The sequence below is a fragment of the Cuculus canorus genome, chromosome 1 (assembly GCF_017976375.1).
Source record: "Cuculus canorus isolate bCucCan1 chromosome 1, bCucCan1.pri, whole genome shotgun sequence".
NCBI lineage: Eukaryota > Metazoa > Chordata > Aves > Cuculiformes > Cuculidae > Cuculus > Cuculus canorus.
In genome coordinates this window covers 128,961,101-128,983,704 of record NC_071401.1, presented here as the reverse complement: position 1 = coordinate 128,983,704, position 22,604 = coordinate 128,961,101, and the positions used below count along the sequence as shown (strand labels likewise).

Here is a 22,604-nt window from a genome sequence, read left to right as displayed (position 1 = left end):
GCTGCTTTATTTTCCTGTTATTACTTGGACCTTATGTCAGCAATTTACCCATCAAAACAAACTGTCTAGTTCATGAACAAACTGTCTAGCTTGCAAAAGAGCCAGAGCCAATTCCCACTAGAGCCAGTGGAAAAGTTTTCATTGAGTTCAGTGGGTTTGGTATCTGGCAGCCTTTGATATGAGTAAGAGAGAATCAAAATTCGTGACAGGACGTGTTAAGAGAAATAGAAAGAAAGAAATGTGGAATACTTTTTTCTCTCAGGAAAAAAATGGACACAACTATCAAGTTTCATTTTTCCCTCCTTGCGTAACAGCATATTCCTTTGATACCTTCCAGCCTATCTAAGAGCCTGAGGCTCTCTGTATAACGACTGCTCTTTGAGGGGGAGCACACCTGCCAGCCAGGTTGCAAAGACAAGGCTTTTTAAAAATATGTTTAGTTAAAGCTCGGTATAGTAATTTTTCCAATAATTCTTGTAGTTTAGAGCAATATGCATTTCATTGTTATATGCTTCCTTTTATCTGGACAAGCTTAAAACCACTGGCTATATAGCGGTAGAGTCAGGGCAAACAGAAATACCACTTTTGCTCTAACCTGCGAGTGCTGCTACTTCAGTTAAAGACATCAACACCCTAAGCTGTCCCGTTTTGCTGGAGCTGATTAGTGAAGCAGCCAAATATGTGTTTCCTCCTGAGTTGTTGTTTGCAGCCTTATGTAGATGTCTGTCTTTGTAACTATCTGTGATTGCACGAAAAGAGTTTCCAAGTTTTCAGCTGTGGAATCTAAGGAAGCTGATGGGCAGCCTGATCTAGTGGGAGGTGTCCCTGCCCATCGCAGGGGGTTTGGAACTAGATGATCTTTCAGGTCCTTTCCAACCCGAACTATTCTATTATTCATGTTTTCTTTTGCATCTCTATCTGCAGCACTAAATGCACTAAAATGCAGCTAAATCCCTTACAGACAGGGCCTGTGATGACTCCTTTCCGGCAAGTGTTCCTACAAAGACTTTTTCTGCGAGAGAGTATTTTGGGAGACTGAAAAGCCTGAGGACAACTGTGAGGCAGTAATACAAATAGATGGTGAAACATTTCAGATGGTTTATTTACTGCTCTGCTGCTGCCGCCCTTTTGGCTGATATGCTTTGCATGCTGTCAGGATCGAATCTTACAAAAGCATAATTTGCTTCAGATATTATTTAGCGTATGTGAAAATATTATGTACCTCATGTACCACCTGCTCCAGAAGGGCCAGAGGCAGTGCATGCTGCTTTGCCTTTCAGTAGTGAACTCACAGCACTGTTCTATGTCTAGTGATTACTTAAAATGAAATGCTTGTGTCCTGGTGTAGCATCTTGTTCTTCTGGTTTCTATTCAATCGTTTTCTTAAGGGATAGAGGTGGATGTAAGTTTTGCCCTTCCTTTTAATGGTTGCAGTTCCTCAACTTGCCATGCTGATTTGTGAAAACTTTCCCAGGCATTAAACTTTTAAAAATGTATCTTAACTAATTTTACAAATTCTTACTAAGTGGTGAAGTGCTGAAACACATCTAATTAGTTTTGCTATAGAAAGAAATACCATAATTTAAAGCAGCATTTCTTAATTATATTTTAACAAACTGAAGTGGCAACGTAAGTCTGCAATTAAGACAGGGTATGTTGCCTGAAATACAAGATAATTGTCCGGGCAGGATTGTTGGAATAGATTCAGAGAGTAGCTGCAAATACTCTCTCTAGGTGTTTGGGAGAAGGGAGCTTCTCAGGGGTGTATTTATTATACAGTACAGACTACTGTGGACTTAGCCTCAGAGCTGAATGTTTTGTTCTGCAAACTTTCATAGCCTCATCTGGTTTGTGTTTTTTTTTTTTATCTTCCCCTTCTTACAGGCTCTTAGTCCGGTGTAAAGCTGATGGGTGGGAGCAAAGGTAAAGAATGATGTAATGCGGCGGCAGCCAGAAAGCATCTTTTGTTTGAATTGTGAAATGGCTACTCCATAGTCATCTCCGAATGAATCAGATGTGAGGGGCTGCTTTGTGGAATGAACCCTTTGTAACAGCACATCAACTGGAAGCAGGAGGAGACATTCAGTTTAAGAGCTCTTTCTGAAAATGAGTTTAACTTTTCTTTTGCCAGTCACTACCAGCATGACCTCATACACTTCTAGTACAATGGTGTGGCTAAGCCTTTGAGTACACAGCCATTACATCATCGCAGCAAATTAGAGAGGGAGGTGGTGAAAGAGGCCTAATTGTTGTCATGGCCGATGAGATGATCAGGACTCAACTCATTGTCGCCGAGAAGTTGGTGGCTTTGCTGGAGAGTGGTACAGAAAAATTGCTACTGATTGACAGCCGTCCCTTTGTGGAATACAATACGTCCCACATCTTGGATGCCGTCAACATCAACTGCTCCAAGCTTATGAAGCGGAGGCTGCAGCAGGACAAAGTTTTGATTACAGAGCTCATTCAGCATTCTGCAAAACATAAGGTAGGGGTCATTTTCCTGTTATCCTTTGTAATTGTTTAAAGGAGTGCCTGGAAAGCAACTTGTAACGATTTTCGATTAGATATTTAATTTTAAGAAAACAAAACTGAGAGACTGGGTTTTGCTGAGCTCTTGCCTAAGAGGCTACTGGTTACTACTAAGTTTATCTTTTTAATTCTTTGTAGCCTTCGCTCCCCTAAGTGACAGAGTAATGGAGAGGAATTTAGAAATTACTGAGAAAGAATGCTCTCAGGGTTCTTGTTATGTCTTCAAAGCACAGTCCCTTAAATGTATGTAATTAAGGCAGGAAACATTCGTGTTCTAAACTTGGAAGGATTCTTTGGGGTCTGTGGTGGCCGGGATTGCTTAGCAAGTGATCGTACGGTTTGCAAAGAAACTGTAGCTCTGTCAATCCTGGCTCCTGCTTGCTGTTTGAAATACTTTTCGTGTGAGTAGTTTGATGGAGTTTTGGTTGGTTGTTTTTTTAAATAAAGTTAGTAGTGTAAAGAAAATAGCTAAGCTCTTTAAAATTAATGTGTATCTGTGTGTGCTTTGTTTTGGTTTTTAATACATTGGTACGTGTTTCAAAAGTTTTGGTTACAAAAATAATCTATTACATTCTTGCTTTGACATGTTAAAAACTGAGGCCTTTTAAAATTATTATTATTGTTATTATTACTGCTCCTAATATCAAAAGCATATTTAATACAGAAAGTTGTATAGATGGCTAAAATATGTGTGGCTTTAGGCAGTTTAAAATTTCTCAACTGTTTATATACCAAAAAAACCCAGAAGCAGAAACTGAGGTAAGACCTTCTTTTAAAAACCTTAGTCTTTAAACAAACCAACTTACCTAGCTGATGGTAAAGCTTTATACAAGTAGCATGAAAGGACTTAATGGTCGAAATGTAAAGAGTATGCTTCAGCTTGGAGCAAGTAATCAATTTACAGACTCTCATAGGAATTAGATCTGATCAGGAATATTAAGTGCAAAATAAAAACTGTTAGGTGTACAGCTCTGTACGAAATCTAGATATCTGAACTGCTGCATTGCAGATATGTGGGAACCCTGATGCAGATGATGATGAGGTGCTTTTAATCATTTTCCTCCCTTCTATCTTATTCTGAATTACTTGTGTTTCAGATTGAAATTGATTGCAAGCAGGAAGTGGTAGTGTATGACCAAAGCTCTAAAGATGTGACCTCTCTCTCATCTGATTGCTTTCTTACTGTGCTCCTGGGCAAACTGGAGAAGAATTTCAACTCTGTGTATCTGCTTTCAGGTATGATGTACGAAGATAAAAATAAAAACATTTGAATAAGGAGAAGAAAAAAAATGCTGTTGTTATAGCAGACACGTAGACAGTTTTCAACACTGCTTCAGTTACAGCACGGCTTTTTCTGTAGTTTTTTATGCATACAGTGACACTCATAATACATATAATGCTTAGAAATTGCATCTTACTATTAGTGCTGTATAAATAGAAATCTATCAATGCAGGATTTTTTAGATGCATGCCTGCTATTTTAAGGTCAAAAATAGTATGACGAATGTGCTTTCCTGTTTTTTTTTTACTGTTGTACATACTAGGAGGAAAATATCTTCCTTGATGAACTGGTAATTATTACAATAAGAACAATTATTACAATAAGAACAATCTCCCAGAGTTATGGAGATTGTCTTGTGTGACTTTTAAACTTCAGCTCCTTAGGTGCTAGCCCTGTTTAGGTCTTTTTCTTCTTTTTTAAATCCCAGTTTAAAGCATCCATAGAAATACAAGTCTTTTTTAATACAGAAGTTGGTGTTAATGTGTGCTTGTGTTGTTTTTTTCTGTTGTGGAATAGTAGACCTAGTGTTTACAAGGAGGGGCATGGAGTAGATCCAGGGCTGAAAGAAGAGGGCATGACGAATACAACTGGGAAATCCATTGCAATGACTTGGTCAGTGATCTAATACGTAGCCTATACATAGTCTCTGAAATGTTATAACTACAGTCAGAGACTGAATAATAATGAGGAAAAGGGAAGGAACTCCAGAGAGATGCTTCTGCTTAACAGGAAAGGTTTCATTGAGGTTTGTAGGGAGGTGGTTGTGTTACTGCGACAACTTTTTCCAAACTGTTTTGATTGTGGGTACATAGAAAATGAATAATCTCTGCACTCAGACACTTGGACAACTGTCTACATTTGGCACTCATGTGAGTGGTACATAGAGAAAACTAAGTAGATTTTTGCCTTGGCTCTGTTTGGCGATTCCATTGTCTTTACTCTCTTGGCAAGAGTTACACCTGTGGGTTGTGGACTACAATATTAGATTAACTCTTCTTCCATGCAAGCCATCCAAGTAAATACGTGGTGTCTAGGCACACTAAGTGCTTAATGTAAGAGCGCTGAAATGTGTGGTTAACTTGCTTAAATTTAAAACTTATTTTAAAAAATAGGCCACTCTAGGGCAGTTCATACATATTAAGAAATCATTTTACTGTTTACCCAACTCTCCTCACCTGTCCTGAGATTTTTAATGACCAGAAGCATATTTCAGCTCCATGCAGCAATACGGACTATCTGCAACTTAATTTTCATGGTGGAAAGAGGCACAGCTATCTTAGCTTTAGACCTCATGGCAGGGAAGAGTTGGGGGATCCTTAATAAGACCAGGCAAAGGGCAGTATCACAAAACTTCTTTTCCTTCTTTTGTCCCTGTATGGATTAGTTGTGTCTAGCATGGCTTTGATCTTTTTCCTCTCCTGGAAGCATCAGGAAAGTAATGAAAGTCAACTCTTATTCCTTCAGCTCTTTACCATTTCCTTCTCTTATAGTGAGTTTGCTCTCGCTTCAATCTTGACATAACAAAATACTTTTCACACTCCTGTTATTTTCTTACATCTATTAAAAAGCTAGCTACTTAACAAATAAGCACGCACAAAAAACCTCTGAATGTGGGGTGGAGACGGTGCTAGATTCAGTCACACATAAAGTTCTTTGAAGGTTATTGATACGTGGCTCTAGGAAGCTAGATAAAACATGTTGTCTCAGCAAGCTGATGACGAACTCTCATAAACGTTTATGGCCTGTAATGAGAGTAGGGGTCAGTACACCGTGTAAAAAGAAAACCTTTGGACTTGGGTTTTGCCTATGCCACTCAATCAAAACATTTTTGACTAGAAAAATATCTTTTTTATTGGGATAGAATAAGGAGCAATTAGCAAATATCTGAAATTCTTGCATCTGTTCTTTCTGCCTCCCCCCATCACTGAGCACTCAGTGAGGTGTTTTTTGTATTTTCTTTTTTTATTCAGGTTGTGCATGAAGGTATGCTCTACCCTGGAGGTTGTTTTTCATTGAAGTAACTAATGTAAAGACCTCAAAGGAACTCTTACCAATTAGTTTAAGCTCTTGATCTAACCTCATAAAAATATTTATAATCTGGTGGGGAATGTTCTCAGGAATTTAAATATTTGTTTTGGTTCTTAATTTTGAACAGTGCGCAAAATACTGAAATGTGAGTACTAAAGGCTTAACCCTACTGCCATCATTGCATCTCCTCTGCCGAGCTAAACAGAATTTAAACACAAGGGTGTGACTTGATTCCTTCTTTTCCCATTTTTTGAGAACTAGATTTACTTTTATAGAGTTCTTTCCTTACTTACAGTCTTTTTATAATATTTTGGCTTGCTCTGCAGAAACATTAAGAGAGACTACTGATTCTTGCTTGATGAATTATTATTATTAAGGCAGTAAGAGCCAAGAATCTTGTTGAAATTGTGTTCCACTATGCCAATGAAAAGCATTAACGTTCTAGTCTCCTGAAACACTTCCTCTTCCCCACTTTTCTTAATCTGGTTTACTACTACTCATGCAAACACAAATGTCTTCATGATGGTAACCTTTCAGATGTTGGCTGTGATGAAGTGCAGCTTTTTATTCTGTGGGGTTATTTTATGTTATCACTGAATTGCCACGTAGACTTGATCTACCCTGTTCTCAGTGGCATTGAATACCAATCAATATGGGAAACTTAGGTAATCTACCAGATGATAAAATGTATGGGTGGAAGGGGAGTTAAATGCCTTCTGTGAGGTTCTAGAATTGGCTGTACAGTTTTACCTCCCATTGCCTGTGGGCTGTACAAGTGTAGATCTGTGTGTGACTGTGGTCTTTTGGAGCCATGCCTCTCATTAAATAGCATCTACCTGATCTGTAATCAAGGTTCTGTATAGAAAGTTGTATACTTTTCTCTTTCTTCACAGTTGGAGGTGAAGCTGGCATCCTTCAATGAATGAAGTAAAGACTACTGGGAGAGAACTGCTGTTCTCATGCTTAAGTTATAGAATCATAGAATTATAGAATGGCTTGGGTTGGAAGGGACCTTAAAGAGCATCCAGTTCCTGCCTTGGGCAGGGACACCTCCCACCAGACCAGGCTGCCCAAGGCCCCATCCAACCTGGCCTTGAACACCTCCATGGATTGGGCAGCCACAACTTCCCTTGGCAGCCTGTGGCAGTGCCTCACCACCCTCATAGCGAAGAATTTCTTCCAAATGTCTAGTCTAAATCTTCCCTTCTCCAATTTATAGCCATCCCCCCTTGCCCTATCACTACATGTCCTTGTAAAAAGTCCTTCTCCAGCTTTCTTGTACTTCAGGCACTGGAAAGGCATTATAAGATCTCCCTGGAGCCTTCTCTTCTCCAGGCTGAGCAGCCCCAACTCTCTCAGCCTGTCATCATACCAGAGGTGCTCCAGCCTTCTGATCATCTTTGTAGTTCTCATCTGGACCTGTTCCAACAATTCTATATCCTTATATTGAGGATTCCAGAATTAGACACAATGCTCCAGGTGGTGTCTCAACGAGAGCAGAGTAGAGGGGCAGAATCACCTCCCTCAACCTGCTGACAGGTGGGTAGTTCCCAGGGTCATCTTTTCTACCCTGTTTAAAAATGTTGCCCTTCCTCCAGTCACCAGGGAATTCCCCTGACTGCTGTGACTTTTCAGATATCATGGAGAGTGGCTTGGCCACCACATCTGCCAGTTCCCTCAGGACTCTGGGATGCATCTCATCAGGTCCCATAGACTTATATATGTTCACGTTCCTCAAGTGGTCACAAACCTGATCCTCTCCTACACTGGAAGGAGCTATACCCCCTGGTCCCCTTCTTATTGTCCATTGACCCAAGAGTGGTGAGGAGAGTGGGTTTTGGTGAAGACTGAGGCAAAGTAGTTGTTGAGTACCTCAGCCTTCTCCTTGTCTGTTGATACAAGGTCACCATTTTCATTCATCAGTTGGGGGATGCTTTCTTTAACCTTCAGAGAGTTGGATGAGAGTCATCTTGAAAGGAGGTCCATAAACTTCTATGTGCTGCCTTCTACACAAGTTATCGTTCAGGGAATCATTGGTAGAGAATTACAGATTTTCTAGGTGCCTAGTGTGAGGCCTGCATCTGACTTGCAGAACCTCTGAGCGGTGAGCTGAGGAGCTGTACATCTCCCTCCCCTAACCCTGGTTGGCCTGTGGGTACAGTCACAACATAAAGTGGTGTTGACCAGTAATCGCAGTTTAAGTGGTGAATGGCCTACTAATCTCTGCTGCCCTTCTGCCTATGAAAAATGTCAGCAGGAGTGTGATTTAAGGGATTTTGCTTTCACAAGAGCTCTCTGATAAACTTCTGCAGACCACAAAGCTACTGTGGTAGCCAGCAAAACATAAATTATTAATTTTCTGTTCAGTGATGAATGCAGGTAATGTATGCAGTGGACAGTGAATGAGCCGTGTGGGTATGTGAAGAAACAGCAAACGAAATGAGTTCAGTGAGATCAAGCAAAGGTCCTGGAAACAAGAAGAGTGAGTGATTAGCCAGAAACTGTTGCAAAAGGTATGTTTTTGCTGGAACTTCCCAAATCAGTGTTTCTCCCTGACTTGTCCCTCACCTAACAAAGTGAGTATAGAAAATGGAAAACTTGCATGGAAGGTGCAAGGAGAAAGAAACAAGGCAGGAACTCTTCTATAGTCTTGTTTATGCTGGCATCTTTCTTAAAAATGTTTGAAGATGGAAGCCCATTTAAAGGAATCCTAGTATAAAAGTGCAGGGTACATTTAGCATTATGTTGTCTCTAGCTGTCTAAAGCAAAGCTGGATGGAAAAAAGGCATAGTGCTCTCTTCCTGCTTTGTCACCAGAAAAACTGTGCCTTGTGGCGGAGTAGTGGGAGAACTTAAGAATATTCTCTTGTAGGTAGAGCTGGTCATTTCTATTGCCTGAAGTGACCAGGACTGCAAGACTGAGCTTTCCTCACAATTCTGCAATCCTGTACACTAAATAGGAGAACACCTACTGTGGACTGAAAGATGGCATGAGGTAGCTGTGGTTTGTGCTTGCTGATAAATTCCTGTCTAACACCCTGATGCCTTTTACCATTTGAATTCAGAACTTAATAACTTCTGGTTGTGGCTGACTGAGGTTCTGAGTGTTCCTTGTAAGTCAGTCTATGCAAAATGCCCCAAGGAAAAGAGCACACCTTTCAGATGACAGCCATCAATTTAAAATAACCGAGTTATCTGCAAGGTCATCGATTTAAAATAATTGAGTTCTCTGCAAGCTGAAATAATTATAACAAGAGTGAGCTGTTAAGTATCCTGCCAGTGTTTAGAGAAGGAACGATACTTGCACAATGATGCTGTCTTTCCTGATTCTCTTAACTGGTTGATGCCATTAGAAGCAAGCCTCTAATGAAAGAGGTGAAAATCTTGCAGGGGGAATGCATTCCCTAAGCAATCCCATAAACGATGGAGTACAGCCAGTGTCAGTGGAGAGGAGGCAAGCGTGAGAGAGGAGCTTAGCTCTGAATCATCAACTTCAAAAGTCTCCCTCTCTATCAATTTTTAATGAGAGCTCAGAAAAGCTAGTACCTTTGGCTGCAGCCCGTCTCCTGCAAATACCCTCCCACCCTTCGTACTTAAAATGCGGTTTTGAGTGTTCGTTTAGTGCCATGATTGTTTTAAGCACTTGAAGAATGGGAGTCGGATTTATTATTTTCATATGTGTATCCACTTGCTGTCTTTTGAGAGAGAGAGCAAAGTTTGAGTAATGTAGAGCTCTCATAACATTTCTCAAACCCAAGAATAACTTGTTAAATTTGCTTTTGTTTTGGATACCTCTGGATCCTTGTGAAACTTAATTGCCTCACATTACGATGAGGGTATCTCATTCTTTTTTTTTTTTTTCCTTTAAAGATAGAAAGGACAAGCATGAGTGTCCAACATGCTCTCTTTACTTGTCGTTAGGTTGTCTTTTCTATATATCCTTCAGGTGGGAGGGGGCACTTGACCCCATTCTCAGCCTCTACACCCCCCAAGCCTTGTTTGCATAACCTGCCTATTAACCTTGTCTTACCAAAGGCAGAAACCCTCCAGGGCAAAGAACTTCCCTTGCTACCGTGCTTGTAAAACACCTGGCATAACGGGGCTGCTTTCTGAATGTTGCCGTAATAAAAACACCCCTCGCTTTCCCAAAGCATGAAACCTTAAATCTGGTGGAAGGGCTCCCTGTGGCTGATGAGAGGCGACGGGAAAGGGACGGCAGGCGCGGGAATGGCAGTGCTCCTAACCAGGCTCTCCAGCCTCAGCTTATGTAATGGAAAATGGCAAGCATCCCTGCAGAGCTGAGCTGGAATGCGTGAATTGTAATGGCCTGTGGAGGTCTGCAGCTCGTTTAAGCGGAGTGGAAACATTGTAGATTCATAAAACTTTTGAGTCAGAAAGTTTACAACTTTCCTTCCTTGCGGCAAGGGAAAAATCTATACTGCAGCTTTTAGATAAACATTTTAATGTTTGATGGGAATGTGAAAGTGCTGTTAAGTCTTAGCATTAAGAGTCTCTGCTCTGACTGGAGACAAACTATACATTAAAATTAAGGTTTTGTATATTTTGTCTTTGCTATAGCGCTGTTTAAATGTGATTAATTATTTTTTAGCATGGATTTCAGTAATGTTATGCTATGTGCCTGGCGCTGATCAGTATTTACAGTCGGAAATTCTAAGTTGCTGTTAGGTGAAGAGAAAAAAGTACTGCTAAATGTGATATACTCCACTGCATACCTTTGGTGAATACAGGTCTGATAAGGCTTACTTAAAAACACAAGTTTTAAATATTATGTTGCAAATTTTGCTGCCTTTTTAAATTCTTCTTTTCCTTTAAAAAGTAAAAGTATCCTACTATAGTATTTATTAGTATGTGTCTATATAACATTTGTGAATAATTATTGCCGTTGATGAAGATGTAAATTCTGGATTTAATGAAGGTGATGGAATCTTCTGCCAAATCCACAAGCTTTAAAGCTCCTTCTTGCAATCCTATTGTAGTACAGTCTTCGTTTTGTGACTCATCAGTTGGGTCTTAGACGTTTTCCACTCCCTGCTTTAAAATAATTGTGTTTGCCGCTGAGTTAACGCTGATGAACTGGCCAGCGATTAGGTCTTGTGGGAAAAGGAGGGAAGTTGCTTCAATCTGTTTTCAAGAATTCATTGAAGAAAGCTAATTTCTCCCTTTGGCCTTTTCTGAATAGTCAGAATCCAAGGAGGAGGAGAAAAAGGAGAAGCATCTGATTTGAATGGCACTTAAAAGAAATGCCAAGCTTGCTCTCTTACCAGTGTGCCTTGTCTTTGGACTTTTCTGTCAGACTCCATGACCTATGAAAACCAGACACATTCACTGTCTCTTATTTCTCCATCAGGAGCACAAGACACGATCTATCTGTGCGTCCCGTGTGAAGCACGCAGAGCTGCAGGACCAGCTGGATCTGCAGGGATGTTGTATAAAACACTTCATAGGCTTTCCTTAGCCTGAAGTTTTAGGGAAGCCAAGCTCACAGGAGTTGCTGTGTTGTCTGTTTCTGTGTTGTCACCCAGAAAAGATGTTTAAGCTTGTTGGTCAGTAAGGCTTGACAAAAGGAGTAACTAAACAAAAAAAATAATGGAAGTTATTGTAAAGTCTATGGAAATGAGCACCTTTACAGTGCAGACCCTCAAATTAGTGTCTCCCCCTGAAAAGTGGTTTGGAGTTGAGTGGAACTGGTCGTGGGTTGCTGGTGTGACCAAGGAGCTGTGCCACGTGGGCCCCAGCAATGCAAGAAGGGCCTTTGGGAGCTCAGGCTGTGATAGCTGCCCAAGGATGCACCGGTGGTGGGTGGCATTCTTCAGTTTGTACAACCCCTCAAATTACATGATTGAAAAAAATATATTTTCTTGCTGTAGAAATGGAAAGTTGCTCTTCTGCTTTTTAGGGTCAGTCTCCACTATTTGGATGAGCTGGCTGGGCTGGCTGGCACCTTCATCTCTGTTACCAACCTCTTCTTTTCTTCCCATCACCTCAGGTTTGCTGCCAGACTCTGGGCGTGACAAGCAATTGCTGGCATTCTCCATAAAGCTTTAGCCAAGAGTCTTATAGGAAACACATGAAGTGATGCGAACACCTGTTTTCTCGTCTTTCTTCCATTCCAAGTTACATTTCATGACTGTCTTTAGAAAGAAGTAGTGTAAGAAATCCTCCTGGAACAAATGCAATGTAAGCCTGATGGTTTAGATTTTTACTGTTAGAATTTTTACATGCATGGAGCTCTCATCTTTCTAGGAGTTGTCTCCATACTTGGACAGTTATATACAAAAAGCAAGTTACACCGGACACGGAAGGTCCCGTTTTCTTATTTCCCATTCACTGCAGAGTTGTAGGCCCGACCTACACCACCTCTTCTCTGAAGTGCAGTCAGGTCTCTGTCTTTTCTGCATTTCATCAGTATGCATTTGCCTGATTTGCGAAAGCGGCTGTCTCTAGATGATTAAGGATGATACTACAGGTGCAGATCTGTGCATACACTTGAGAACAGTAAGGAATTACAGAATTGGCTGTTTCAACAGTCATTTTAAAAGCAACTTTAAAGTGGTATTAATATTACCTCATGATTGCTTTTCTGGTGTGTTAAATGCATAGGATGAATATATGTGCAAGTTCAGACGTAAGATGAATGTATGAGGAAACATCTGTGCTAACATCAATATGAATGCAAAGGAAAGACATTAAATATGAATGGATGGGGGAGACGTCACTGAAACAGGCATCTTTGCCTAACATATTAGTTGGTATTTACAACCAGCCAACAGCCCAGTTACTGCAGTGTGTCATGTGAGCTGCAGAGAGCAGCTCAAGGCGAACTTTGAAAGCTGGTAGGAGCAGAAAATTGTGTTCTTCTCTCTTTCCAGTGCCCTGCAGAAAAGGAAAAGTATTAGGGGGAGGCAGAGGGCAGGAGAGCAAAGCAGGTACTGGGCTGATGGATGGGTGAGGTGTGCTGGGTAGATGCAGATGTTGATCTGCTCTGTAGAAAGCAAAATTTCACTGAACCAGCCGCAATATCCTGAAGCCGAAGCTGGGTAACCTGTGGTAACGCATAAAGGATGTGTGTTGATATGAATGAAGAACAACACTTGCATTTTGAAAACTTACTTTTTAGTTGATTGGTTTCTGCCTATTTTTGCTCTTCCCCATACCAAATCAGTCTGATGAGTAGTTGATCTTCTATAAGCAAAGAAAAACACTTTTAGTTTTTAATACAGAATTATTCTGTTTCCTGTGAAAATGTCTTGTCTAATTTTGGTTGGTCACATCTGTAAATAGTTTGACTCATTTGAAGGAAATAGAAAGACAGGGAGGAAGAATAGAAACCAGCATAATGTGAAAGGAGCATAGGAAACATCTACCATTTCTACCCATCCTGTCTAATTTATATCCTATTATGGTGTCGTTTAACTGGATCGGTTTTATTGAACACTGTGTAAAGCTAGTAAAATGTTACATGCACTTCATGGCTCTGTATTAAGTGCAAATCACGAGCTTAGGGCTTAACTAGCCTTTTACTTGTAAACCTCTGTAGTGGTTTAGAGAGCTACTGTCTGTACAACTGTGGCATGGCAACTGGCAGCATGGAGGAATTCTCCTGGTATGTTTCGTTATGAAATAACAGAGATGAGCTGATGTAAATGCTCGTGGTTCTCAGCAGTTGTTCCTTTGTATTAATTTAGGGTTTTTCTCTGATGGAAGTTAAACTAAATAGTCATAAGGATCTGGATGGATTCCATTCCCTTAACGAATCGTACCTCTTCCCAAAACACTATTGTCTGGCTATCACTTGTTGCCACCTGATTCCACCTTCTCTTTCTCTCCTTTTCCTGTTGGCTGGGAAAGTTAGTAGGGAGTTTCATTTATACAAGGATTTATGCAATGAATCTGTAAGAAACAATAACTTTTATCATAGAAGTTTGCTGAAACTTTTTTATCCTTTCTGGCTTTGGCCCTGTTTTGTTGACTGAGTTGGCTGAGAAGGGAGCTGAAACTTGCAATACCAAGATTCCTTTAACTATCATAACTTTGCAATCACAATAGCGGTTAGGAGACGGTGATGTCTTGATCAAAGAAAAATCTGTAGTCACCACTTTGAGGAACCATAGCAACAGGATAATTGAGTAGGTTGCAGGATCCTGCCAAATTTCTGCTAATGGCTGTGGAGACTTGTAAGCAAGAAATGTGGGCTGTGCTGTAAAGACTGGGGAGGCGTTGGGTTGTCTGCCACACGCAAGGGTTTAGGCTGCAAAACCACTGAAAGTTTTTGGTTTTGTAGAAACTCTTGTGTGAGAAGTGAACAGAACAAGTCAGCACTAGAACATGTACAGCACTGCTGTTTGCTAAATGTGCCACAGCCAGGGGATGCCTGTCACTTAGTTGAAACCAAAATCGTTTAGACTAGCCCGTTCATTTCAACAGGCTGCCTATGCAAGCAGTTGAGTTACCTTGGGACCATTAAAGAACTTTGCAGTCTTGTGATGGATCATCTACAATTAGAGCAGAACATAATTAATTGAATTTTCTTTTGTCTGTGAAACATAAAGGACAACAAACTGAACATCACAATTTACCCCTGCTTCTTTGCTATCTCTTACTTTGATGCTGGAAAATATAGTAAAGTCTGAAATAATTTCCATCTCATATTGGTTTAGTTTGCTCCCATAATGATGGAAATCATCTTCCCTTAAGATTTTTACTTTAGACTTGGGTAGGGCCTATTATGCAAGTAAGGCAGACTGGAGTACTGTTAGGTACTTGCCACCAGCCAAAGGATACAGTGACTTACATCTGTGCAGTCATGACAGAAGCAATGGCCTATTTAAAACTGAAGAAGGAGATGTATTGTTATGCTGTTTGACCATCAAGATTTTCAATGTAATGTAACTATTGCATGAGTGTTGATGGAAGAGTCTTCCATTTAATTCATCAGTATTTGAAAAAGTAGAGTGAAAAACTTCAAAAGCCTGCTGAAGGGAGGGGATGGAATTCACAAAAGTGAAATTTTATAGTTTATGTATTATACCTATATCAAGTTATTCCGTTTCCTTCTTTCTCTGTCCGTAACATTCACATAGATAAGAAGTGGTTTCATGCTGTTGAATGTCAGGAGAGCTGTTCTAGCTCGCCTTCACCGTCAAGAGTACAGAAAAACTGTGTGAGCTATTTAGGAGAGAATATTTTGGAGTTAGTTGTCACTCACTTATTTCCAGGGCCCAGTTACATTTATCAAAGATTTCAGTGAAACTTTATTAAACCAGTAGCTCTGTTAATGACCTGTAGATTTTTTTCAACATGCTGTTGTGAATGATTTATGATGTGCAGAGGCTAGAGCAGGGGTGGGAGAAGGGTGTTATTTAGAAACTAGCTCCAGAAGAAAAGCATACTTTCTCTTACTAAAACAAACTGCACCATGCTGCCAATAGTCCTACGCCAGCTGAGGCAGGTAAGGAGATCCAAAGGTGGAATTTGCCTTGCTGCAAAGATCATCTTCAAATTATGGAACTTAAAACCAATCCAGTCCTGTCTTTCTATAAGGGTCAGTTTTCTGTTCTGCATTCCCACCTGTACACTAAATTCATTTTCCAAATGTTTGAAGTTTGCTTTTTGAGGGTGATCTGCTTTGGTTACAGCAGAAGTGTGCAGGTAGTCTGAATGCTTAAAGCACTTTTTTGATAGGCTTCTGATGCATACACTTCAGCTCTTGGGACTTATGGGGTCCATAATCTGTGTTAGAAAACGGACACATGTGAAATAAATACATTTTTGTGTATACATCTTTAGGTGCTGTTACTTTTTTTAATATAGCTATCTATATATTTTTAAAAGTAGGTAGATTTTGTAAGTCAGTGCAAGCAAGTAGCGGTGGGTACAGTTCCTTAGAAAAGAAGTTGCTCTCATAATGGCATAGCACTCCAGTGATTGTAGGCATGGATGTTGTTGTTCCAACCCCCTGATAGTATGTTTGTTGCACTACAATAAATCGGTAATTTAGCAGGTTGCATACAGGGGTGTATTCTGTTGGTATGAGTTTTGTTTGGTTTTGGTTTTTTCAAAGCAATTTTCCAACATACGCTGATCTACACGTGTTTTTCCTATTGTGAGTGCCATAAATCAAAGCCACATTTGTTGAAAAGCTACTAACTTTTCTGAAATGGTTACAGAAAACGGCAGGAAAGATAGATGAATATTTGAAACAAGTCACTGATTTAATTCTTTTACAAGTCAGTTCACTACTGATACTAATACCAAGTTAATGCTTTAATGTGAGGAAATAGCTGGGGACCTTCACTGTGGTTTGGGACTTTCACCCTTACTAGTTGGCTGTTAAATAGTGAAAACAGTCAAGATAAGCCTATAACATAGGGGTTTCAGCAGCCGCCTCTGGTTCTCCTTCAGACTAGTTTGTGAAGATGAAATATGATGAAGATATGAAGATGAAGAATGAGTTGAGCTTGGGGTTTAGCTAAGCTTGGAAAAAGCTGGCTGACTTTTGTGAGAACGTGTTTAGTCACTAAAGTAGAAGTTCATTGCTGGAAGTTTCTTTGGTCTTGTTTTCTGACTGTGGGTAAGGCCAGTTGGACCACAGTTGGTAGCACAGATTTATAATGCGACCCTTGTGATTGAAGGGAAGCCGGGAACTTGCCAAGAAAGAAAAAGAAATGGAGCTTGAGCTGTGTTGTTTATGTGTCTCGAGTAGCATCAGCCTCACTTTTTATTCCCTTCCTGTTCCATAGCAGCAGTGCTGTGCTGATAGGGAAACAGCCTAGGAGCATTTTTGATGGCCACGAGGATTTTAGGTGGATTAGTTGTGTTATCAGTCGTTCCATTTTAGTTTTCCTGAGGAGTTGAGTTTAGTGCGGCGGTGGGAAATGGTAATGAAGATGGGCTTTGGGGCCATTATAGGGGTAGGGCCTAGTAACTGGTGCAGATGAAGAACAAGCTAGCAGTCTGGGTCTGGGTCTGGAGACTTGTTGATTTGCTAGAGGTGTCCAAGACTGGAAAAAGTCCCCTGTATTCCCACTTCTGCCTCACGTCCCCCGCTTGAGATGGAGAAGACTTGGCTTGGTGTGATTTTGAAGATGAAGATTCTTCCAGTGTGTTGGATGAAATATATTAATTATATACTATGATCTTATATACATTAATATATATAAAAATAATTAATTAAAAATAAGAACGTAGGATTTTAAAAGCAAACCTTAATAACCACATCTTGATTCTTTTACTAAGTTGAGTACACATGACGTTTTTGTAGTGAAGTCTAATTATAGCCCTAAGACAGGAGAAGGAGGTGTTTAGAAAACTGCTTGCTGGGGTGGAGAAGGAAAGGTGTGTGAGCTTTTGGTGTGGTGAATGTTGTGGCTTTTTTTTGAAGTCTCACTTCCACCTGTCATCAAGAATGGGAAGAAGCATTAAAAAAATTCGGAGGAATGGAGAGAGAGAAAAATAAACTGTCCAGATGGAGTGGGAATATACAGCCAGGCCTTGCCTGCTGGTGGATGGTTCTATACAGTCATGGTTCCTCTGGAAGAGGCACATGTACAGTTAAGGCATTCCTGTTGCCCCTTCACAACTGCCCACCTCACACAACAAATACTGCTTTCCAAGAATTAGCATGGGCATCGTTGCCTACACCACTGAATGTAGATTAAATATGTACTATTCCTCTCACAGGTGGATTTGCTGAGTTCTCCAGCTCTTTCCCTGGTCTCTGTGAAGGAAAATCCACGCTTGTTCCTACTTGCATTTCTCAACCTTGCCTACCTGTCTCCAACGTTGGCCCAACCAGGATCCTGCCTCATCTCTATCTTGGGTGTCAGCGGGATGTGCTCAACAAGGTGAGTGTTCTGTGTGTCATGATGTTAATATGGATGAGTATATAATCTCCATGTGTCTTCATCCATGCTTCTATCATACTGCATCATTACAGCTATAAAACATCTGAAGTACGTAATCACTGTCTGTACATAAGCCCTGGAAAGCTATGTGAGAGCTAATGATATGCAGACCATATAATTAATCTATGTGTCATGTAATGTGAAACTTGGTTTCCTCTCTCCTTCATCTCTGAGAAGATGATATGATGCCTTCCTGAGTAACCTGTCAACCAACAGCCAACTATCAAATTTGCCGTTGTACCAGTTCAGGTACTTTCCTGCATATAACTCTGACAGGTTTGTTTTGACAAGTTTTGGGTGTTAATATATCAATGTAGGACCAAGGAAGATTGTTTTTTAGTATTTCCTTCAAGTGCTGGAAAAAATAACACTTAAATACCATGAATTGTAGTGACATGAATTGTAGGGTCTAGTACCTAAAGGGGGCCTACAAGAAAGCTGGGGAGGGACTTTTTACAAAGGCTTGTAGTCATAGGACTAGGGGCAATGGGTATAAACTGGAGAGGGGCAGATTTAGACTAGGCATAAGGAGGAATTTCTTCATGAAGAGGGTGGTGAGGCACTGGCACAGGTTGCCCAGGGAAGTTGTGGCTGCCCCATCCCTGGAGGTGTTCAAGGCCAGGTTGGATGGGGCCTTGGGCAGCCTGGTCTGGTGGGAGGTGTCCCTGCCCATGGCAGGGGGATTGGAACTAGATGATCTTTAAGGTTCCTTCCAACCCAAACTATTCTATGATTTTATGACTACTGCAAACAAATCTTTGTACACCTAATAAAATGTCCAGACCTGGACAATCAGTGAGGTAATTTAAAATGAGGTTTTATGGTAGTATTGCACTAAGAACCTTTACTGTTTCTAAATACATGTGCGTTTAATAATTTCTGTTCTTAAAGAATAGCCCAGGATATTTTGGTATTCTTAAAATAGTCAGCAAAATTATCAAATATGGCACTTGCAGGGTGCTGGACTGGTCTATCATTCTATCACTATGTCTAAAATGAGAGTTTTTCTCAAATTGCTACAGGTCTATATTCCTCTGTATATCAACAGATGTTTGTATGCGTGTTTGCCTCCATGAGGAGACCAACTTATATTGCTTACAGTCTACATCCTGGCTCCCTTCACAAGTTTATTACTTCTGCTGCACATGCCTTCTTGTCTCCCGTATTGTCTGACAGTCCTATTTATTAGTTGAATTTCCCATAGCCTTCATAAGTTGGCATTAAATTCGTATATGGAGGAGAGAGGAGGAGTGCTTGACCCTAACGTATTGCCTTAATTATGTGCAAGGCTTATGTGTATGGTTTGTAGCCATGTATAAAGCTTAAGACAGAAACATTATCCTAATAAATTTCTGTAACTGGATCAAATTCATATACTTTGGCCATCATTTTCATTGGTTTCTTCTACTTTTACTCCATCCCAGGCCATTAATAGGCTATTTTTGGATTCTTCACAGTTGTTTTAAAGAAGTCTTTGACATGCAAGCAATCATGTAGAAGGTAATTGTGCTTTTTTCATTGCACACATGAAAATCTTTTCCATGGAGGATAGTCAGCAGTCGGTGTATTAATTTTGTCCTTTAAAATCTTCCATGTCTCTACTGTCAGGCAGCAAGTCGGCAATTGAAACTTGATTCGCTTATGATGGATGTCAAAGCAGCTTATTACTTTTCCTACCACAACAGTAATTTGCAGCACGTAGACAAAAGGTAGCAGGAACTAAGTAATTAAAAAATAAAAGCTGTGCTTTACATGGTGGAGTCTTAGAAAGATGCTTTTATGCTGCTTGTTCCCATCTATGAATGGCAAGCGCTGTCCTAGGTCACAGTGGGGGTGAGGGAGCAACTTGTTCTCCTCCAGGACCTGGGATGAGTTGCTTTGTTTGGGGTGTGACTGGAGCTCCAGTGCTGTGGCTCTTAAGTGGTGAATAATCCCAGAGGGGTGAAAGAGGCTGTTCCCTTTCCTTGCAGTAAATTGGTGCCTATGAATAGGTGTTGGGCACAGTGTGTGTGTGCCTCAACGGGAAAGGAATCCAAGTTATAGCAGTAGTCAGGAATTTCATTATAGAGCCAGAGGAGGCTAAAACTGCAGTAACTACTGTGCTGTAGGTACTTTAGAATTACTGCAGGAAACCCAGCAGTTGATCAGGTTTATACTTCCTCCAATATTCTGGGGAGTTACAATCAAGTATTGCTGTGTATCCTGTTTTTTTCTATGGAGAACCACAAAAATGACAGCTTCAAATCCACAGCAAGTTCAGTAAGGTCTTACTGCCTGGTGTTATCCGTGACAGTGAATCTTTTGGAAGTTCCTCCATAGAGGACTAAGGCATCTGTTAGGTTTCTTACCCATTTAAGGACAAAAACACATCTTACAATTTCAGATCTAATTGTTGCTTATACCTCTGTCATCCTACTTTGAAGAAACAGCAGGCACTGTGTCCTGATTTCAGCTGGGATAGAGTTAATTTTCTTCCCAGCAGCTGCTTGATTTAGTATAAGACTCTTGATCATAGGCTGGTGTCTTAAGTTGTTGCTAAGAAATCAAGGATTTTTCAGCCTCCTGTGTTTTGCTAGTGCAGAGCCAGGTCAGCTCACCCCAGGTGGCCAGTGGCACATTCCATACCATAACACTAGGCTCAGTATGGGAATTTGACCGTTTGGGGCAGTGAAGTGATCTGAACTCTCATTTTTGGTTTTCTGCGTTCTGCTCTCTCCTCACTCACTGTGATGTCTGTGCTCACTACTATTGCTGCACTCACTGAAATTGCTGCTTGGGATGGGCTAGTCATCTGGTGGTGAGCTGTTGTATTTTAACATATTCTTTTACTTCTGTGGTGACGATGATATTATCAGCAGCAGCAGCAACATCATCATCTCTGACTGTACTATTAAAACTGTCTTTATCTCAGCCCACAAGTTTTCCCTTTTTTTCCCTATTCTCCTCCCCATCCCAGCAGGTGGAGAGGGTGAAGAAAGAGTTGCATGATGTTTAGCTGCCAGCTAAGGACTAAACTATGACACAATACTTTATTCTGAGCATGTCGATTGTTTGATGCACCAAAGTAGACCTTAGTGTCTTTGTAGCTTATCTTAAGTCTTCAGTTTTGGCAATTCCCTGTGGAAAATCTGAAACGGCTTCCATCTCTAATATTGATACCTTTATTAACCTAAAGAAGCTGTGGGAACAAATTACAATTTCTGCCTCTTAGAACCCACTCAATGTTTTCCCAGCTATCAGCAGTTCTCAGTTTCCTGAACTTAATCAGTTCCTTGATTCAACTCAAAATTAGCAGTAGCTGGAGATCAGCGTGCTAGAAACATGACTGGCAGAGCTCTGCTGCTCACTTTGGTGCTGGGGAAGCCTGGGTCCTACACCAGGGGTATTGAGGGAGAGCACAGAGAATGGCTCTTACTACCACAAGTGCCCAGAAATGCCAATACATGGTAAGAAAGCTGGGACACGAAGAACATTCACAAGGAGAGGGTGAGAAACAAAAACTAAGATAAGTAGTAAAACTCTGTTAGGATAGTCCAGGAGCTGGTAAGTGGTAACATTTGCATGCTCTGGTTTAATGGCCTTGCTGCTTTGTTGGGTGCTGGGTACAAGAAGTCAACTTTCTGTTAAGATTAGAATGGGAGGGTGGCGTAGTTCTTATTCAAGTCCAGGGGTTTTTTTTAAGTCATTTTCTGAACAATTCTAGAAGATTCCCAAAACTATTAAGATGTAGTTGTATATTTTGCCATCAAATGCTATCTGCAAGTTCCCATGATGCTTTCCATTGACCAGACATACCAGTTTCTCTAAAAATTGTCTCAAACATCTGCAAAAAGAACTCTTTATCTGCACTACTGTTCAACCTGATGAGTTAAAGATGTAAATTTTCAGCATGTATTATCAAGGTGAGCTTATCTTTTCAGGATCTTTATAAGCTTAGCTCTGTGTGAACAGGTAGGGAAGTGCTTGTCTTGTTGCAGGACAATCTGTATTCGTGACCTTTTAAGAATACTAACACTCTTTGCCTTTGATACCTCTGTTGATATTGCTTTATTTATGAAAGACATGCAAATATGACTGCTTGGATTTGTGTGCTGTAGCAAAATTCATAAGTAATTCAGAAAAGTCTTAAGGGATTCTTTGTATTTTTGCTTTACGGGTTTTCTAAATGCTTAATTCTGAAAACACTTTTTTTTGCAGTGTTGAAATAATGTTCTTTTTTTTCTGTTTTTGCAGTGTTGAAATACTAAAAAGTTCTTCATAAAAGTTCTAATGGAAAAATTCATGTCACTTTTGGGGGTCTTAGTGTGATATATTGGTAGTATTGCAAGAGCATACTTACTTTTACAGATCTTTGTCACTCTGTGAAAGACAAACTAAATTCTGTGGTTATGGGCCTGAATGAGCCTCCTACTTGCATCTCGTGTTTTGTACCAGTATTTAAACTGTAAAACTTTCTACTTTGCTGCTTACATAATTATTCTTTTTTCTTTTCTTCCAGACCTGGATTTTATTTCCTGGAACAAAATAACATTTTAGGGTGCCATTAATTTTCAGATTAAACAAGTCATAAAATGTAAATAAGCTGACAAAAGAGCATTTACCTTCTTTTCACAAAGCTGTTAGTATTAGGATTTCTGGATCTTCCTCCCATCGTAATTCACTTCTTCCTCTTGGGTGCTGTACAATGAAGGCACTGTTATGGTTATTATATTGCAGCATGTTGCACAGGGAATGATTGATACTTTAGAACAGAAGGAAGCATAACTTCTTTCTTTAGCCTTAGTCTCAAAGACAAGCACTAACACATTTTTGGGTGTTTTTTTGGCTCAGTGATTTCAGACT

At 40.3% G+C, this 22,604-nt stretch overlaps 1 protein-coding gene across 10 annotated transcripts in view; it reads left to right on the top strand.

Annotated features, from left to right (window-relative positions):
* Window positions 1–22,604, top strand: part of DUSP16 (dual specificity phosphatase 16) — a 70,309-nt gene that overhangs the window by 32,706 nt on the left and 14,999 nt on the right. For 6 of the 10 annotated variants that reach the window (XM_054057982.1, XM_054057942.1, XM_054057963.1 and 3 more), the window contains exons 3-5: window positions 1,885–2,485; window positions 3,627–3,765; window positions 17,539–17,702. In XM_054057982.1, coding sequence (XP_053913957.1) covers window positions 2,255–2,485; window positions 3,627–3,765; window positions 17,539–17,702 — 534 coding nt within the window. In that variant the 5' untranslated portion in view covers window positions 1,885–2,254. Of the gene's footprint in view, window positions 1–961; window positions 1,081–1,884; window positions 2,486–3,626; window positions 3,766–17,538; window positions 17,703–22,604 lie in introns of those variants that run through there. The other 4 variants (XM_054058003.1, XM_054057992.1, XM_054058014.1 and 1 more) reach the window with 2 other exon arrangements.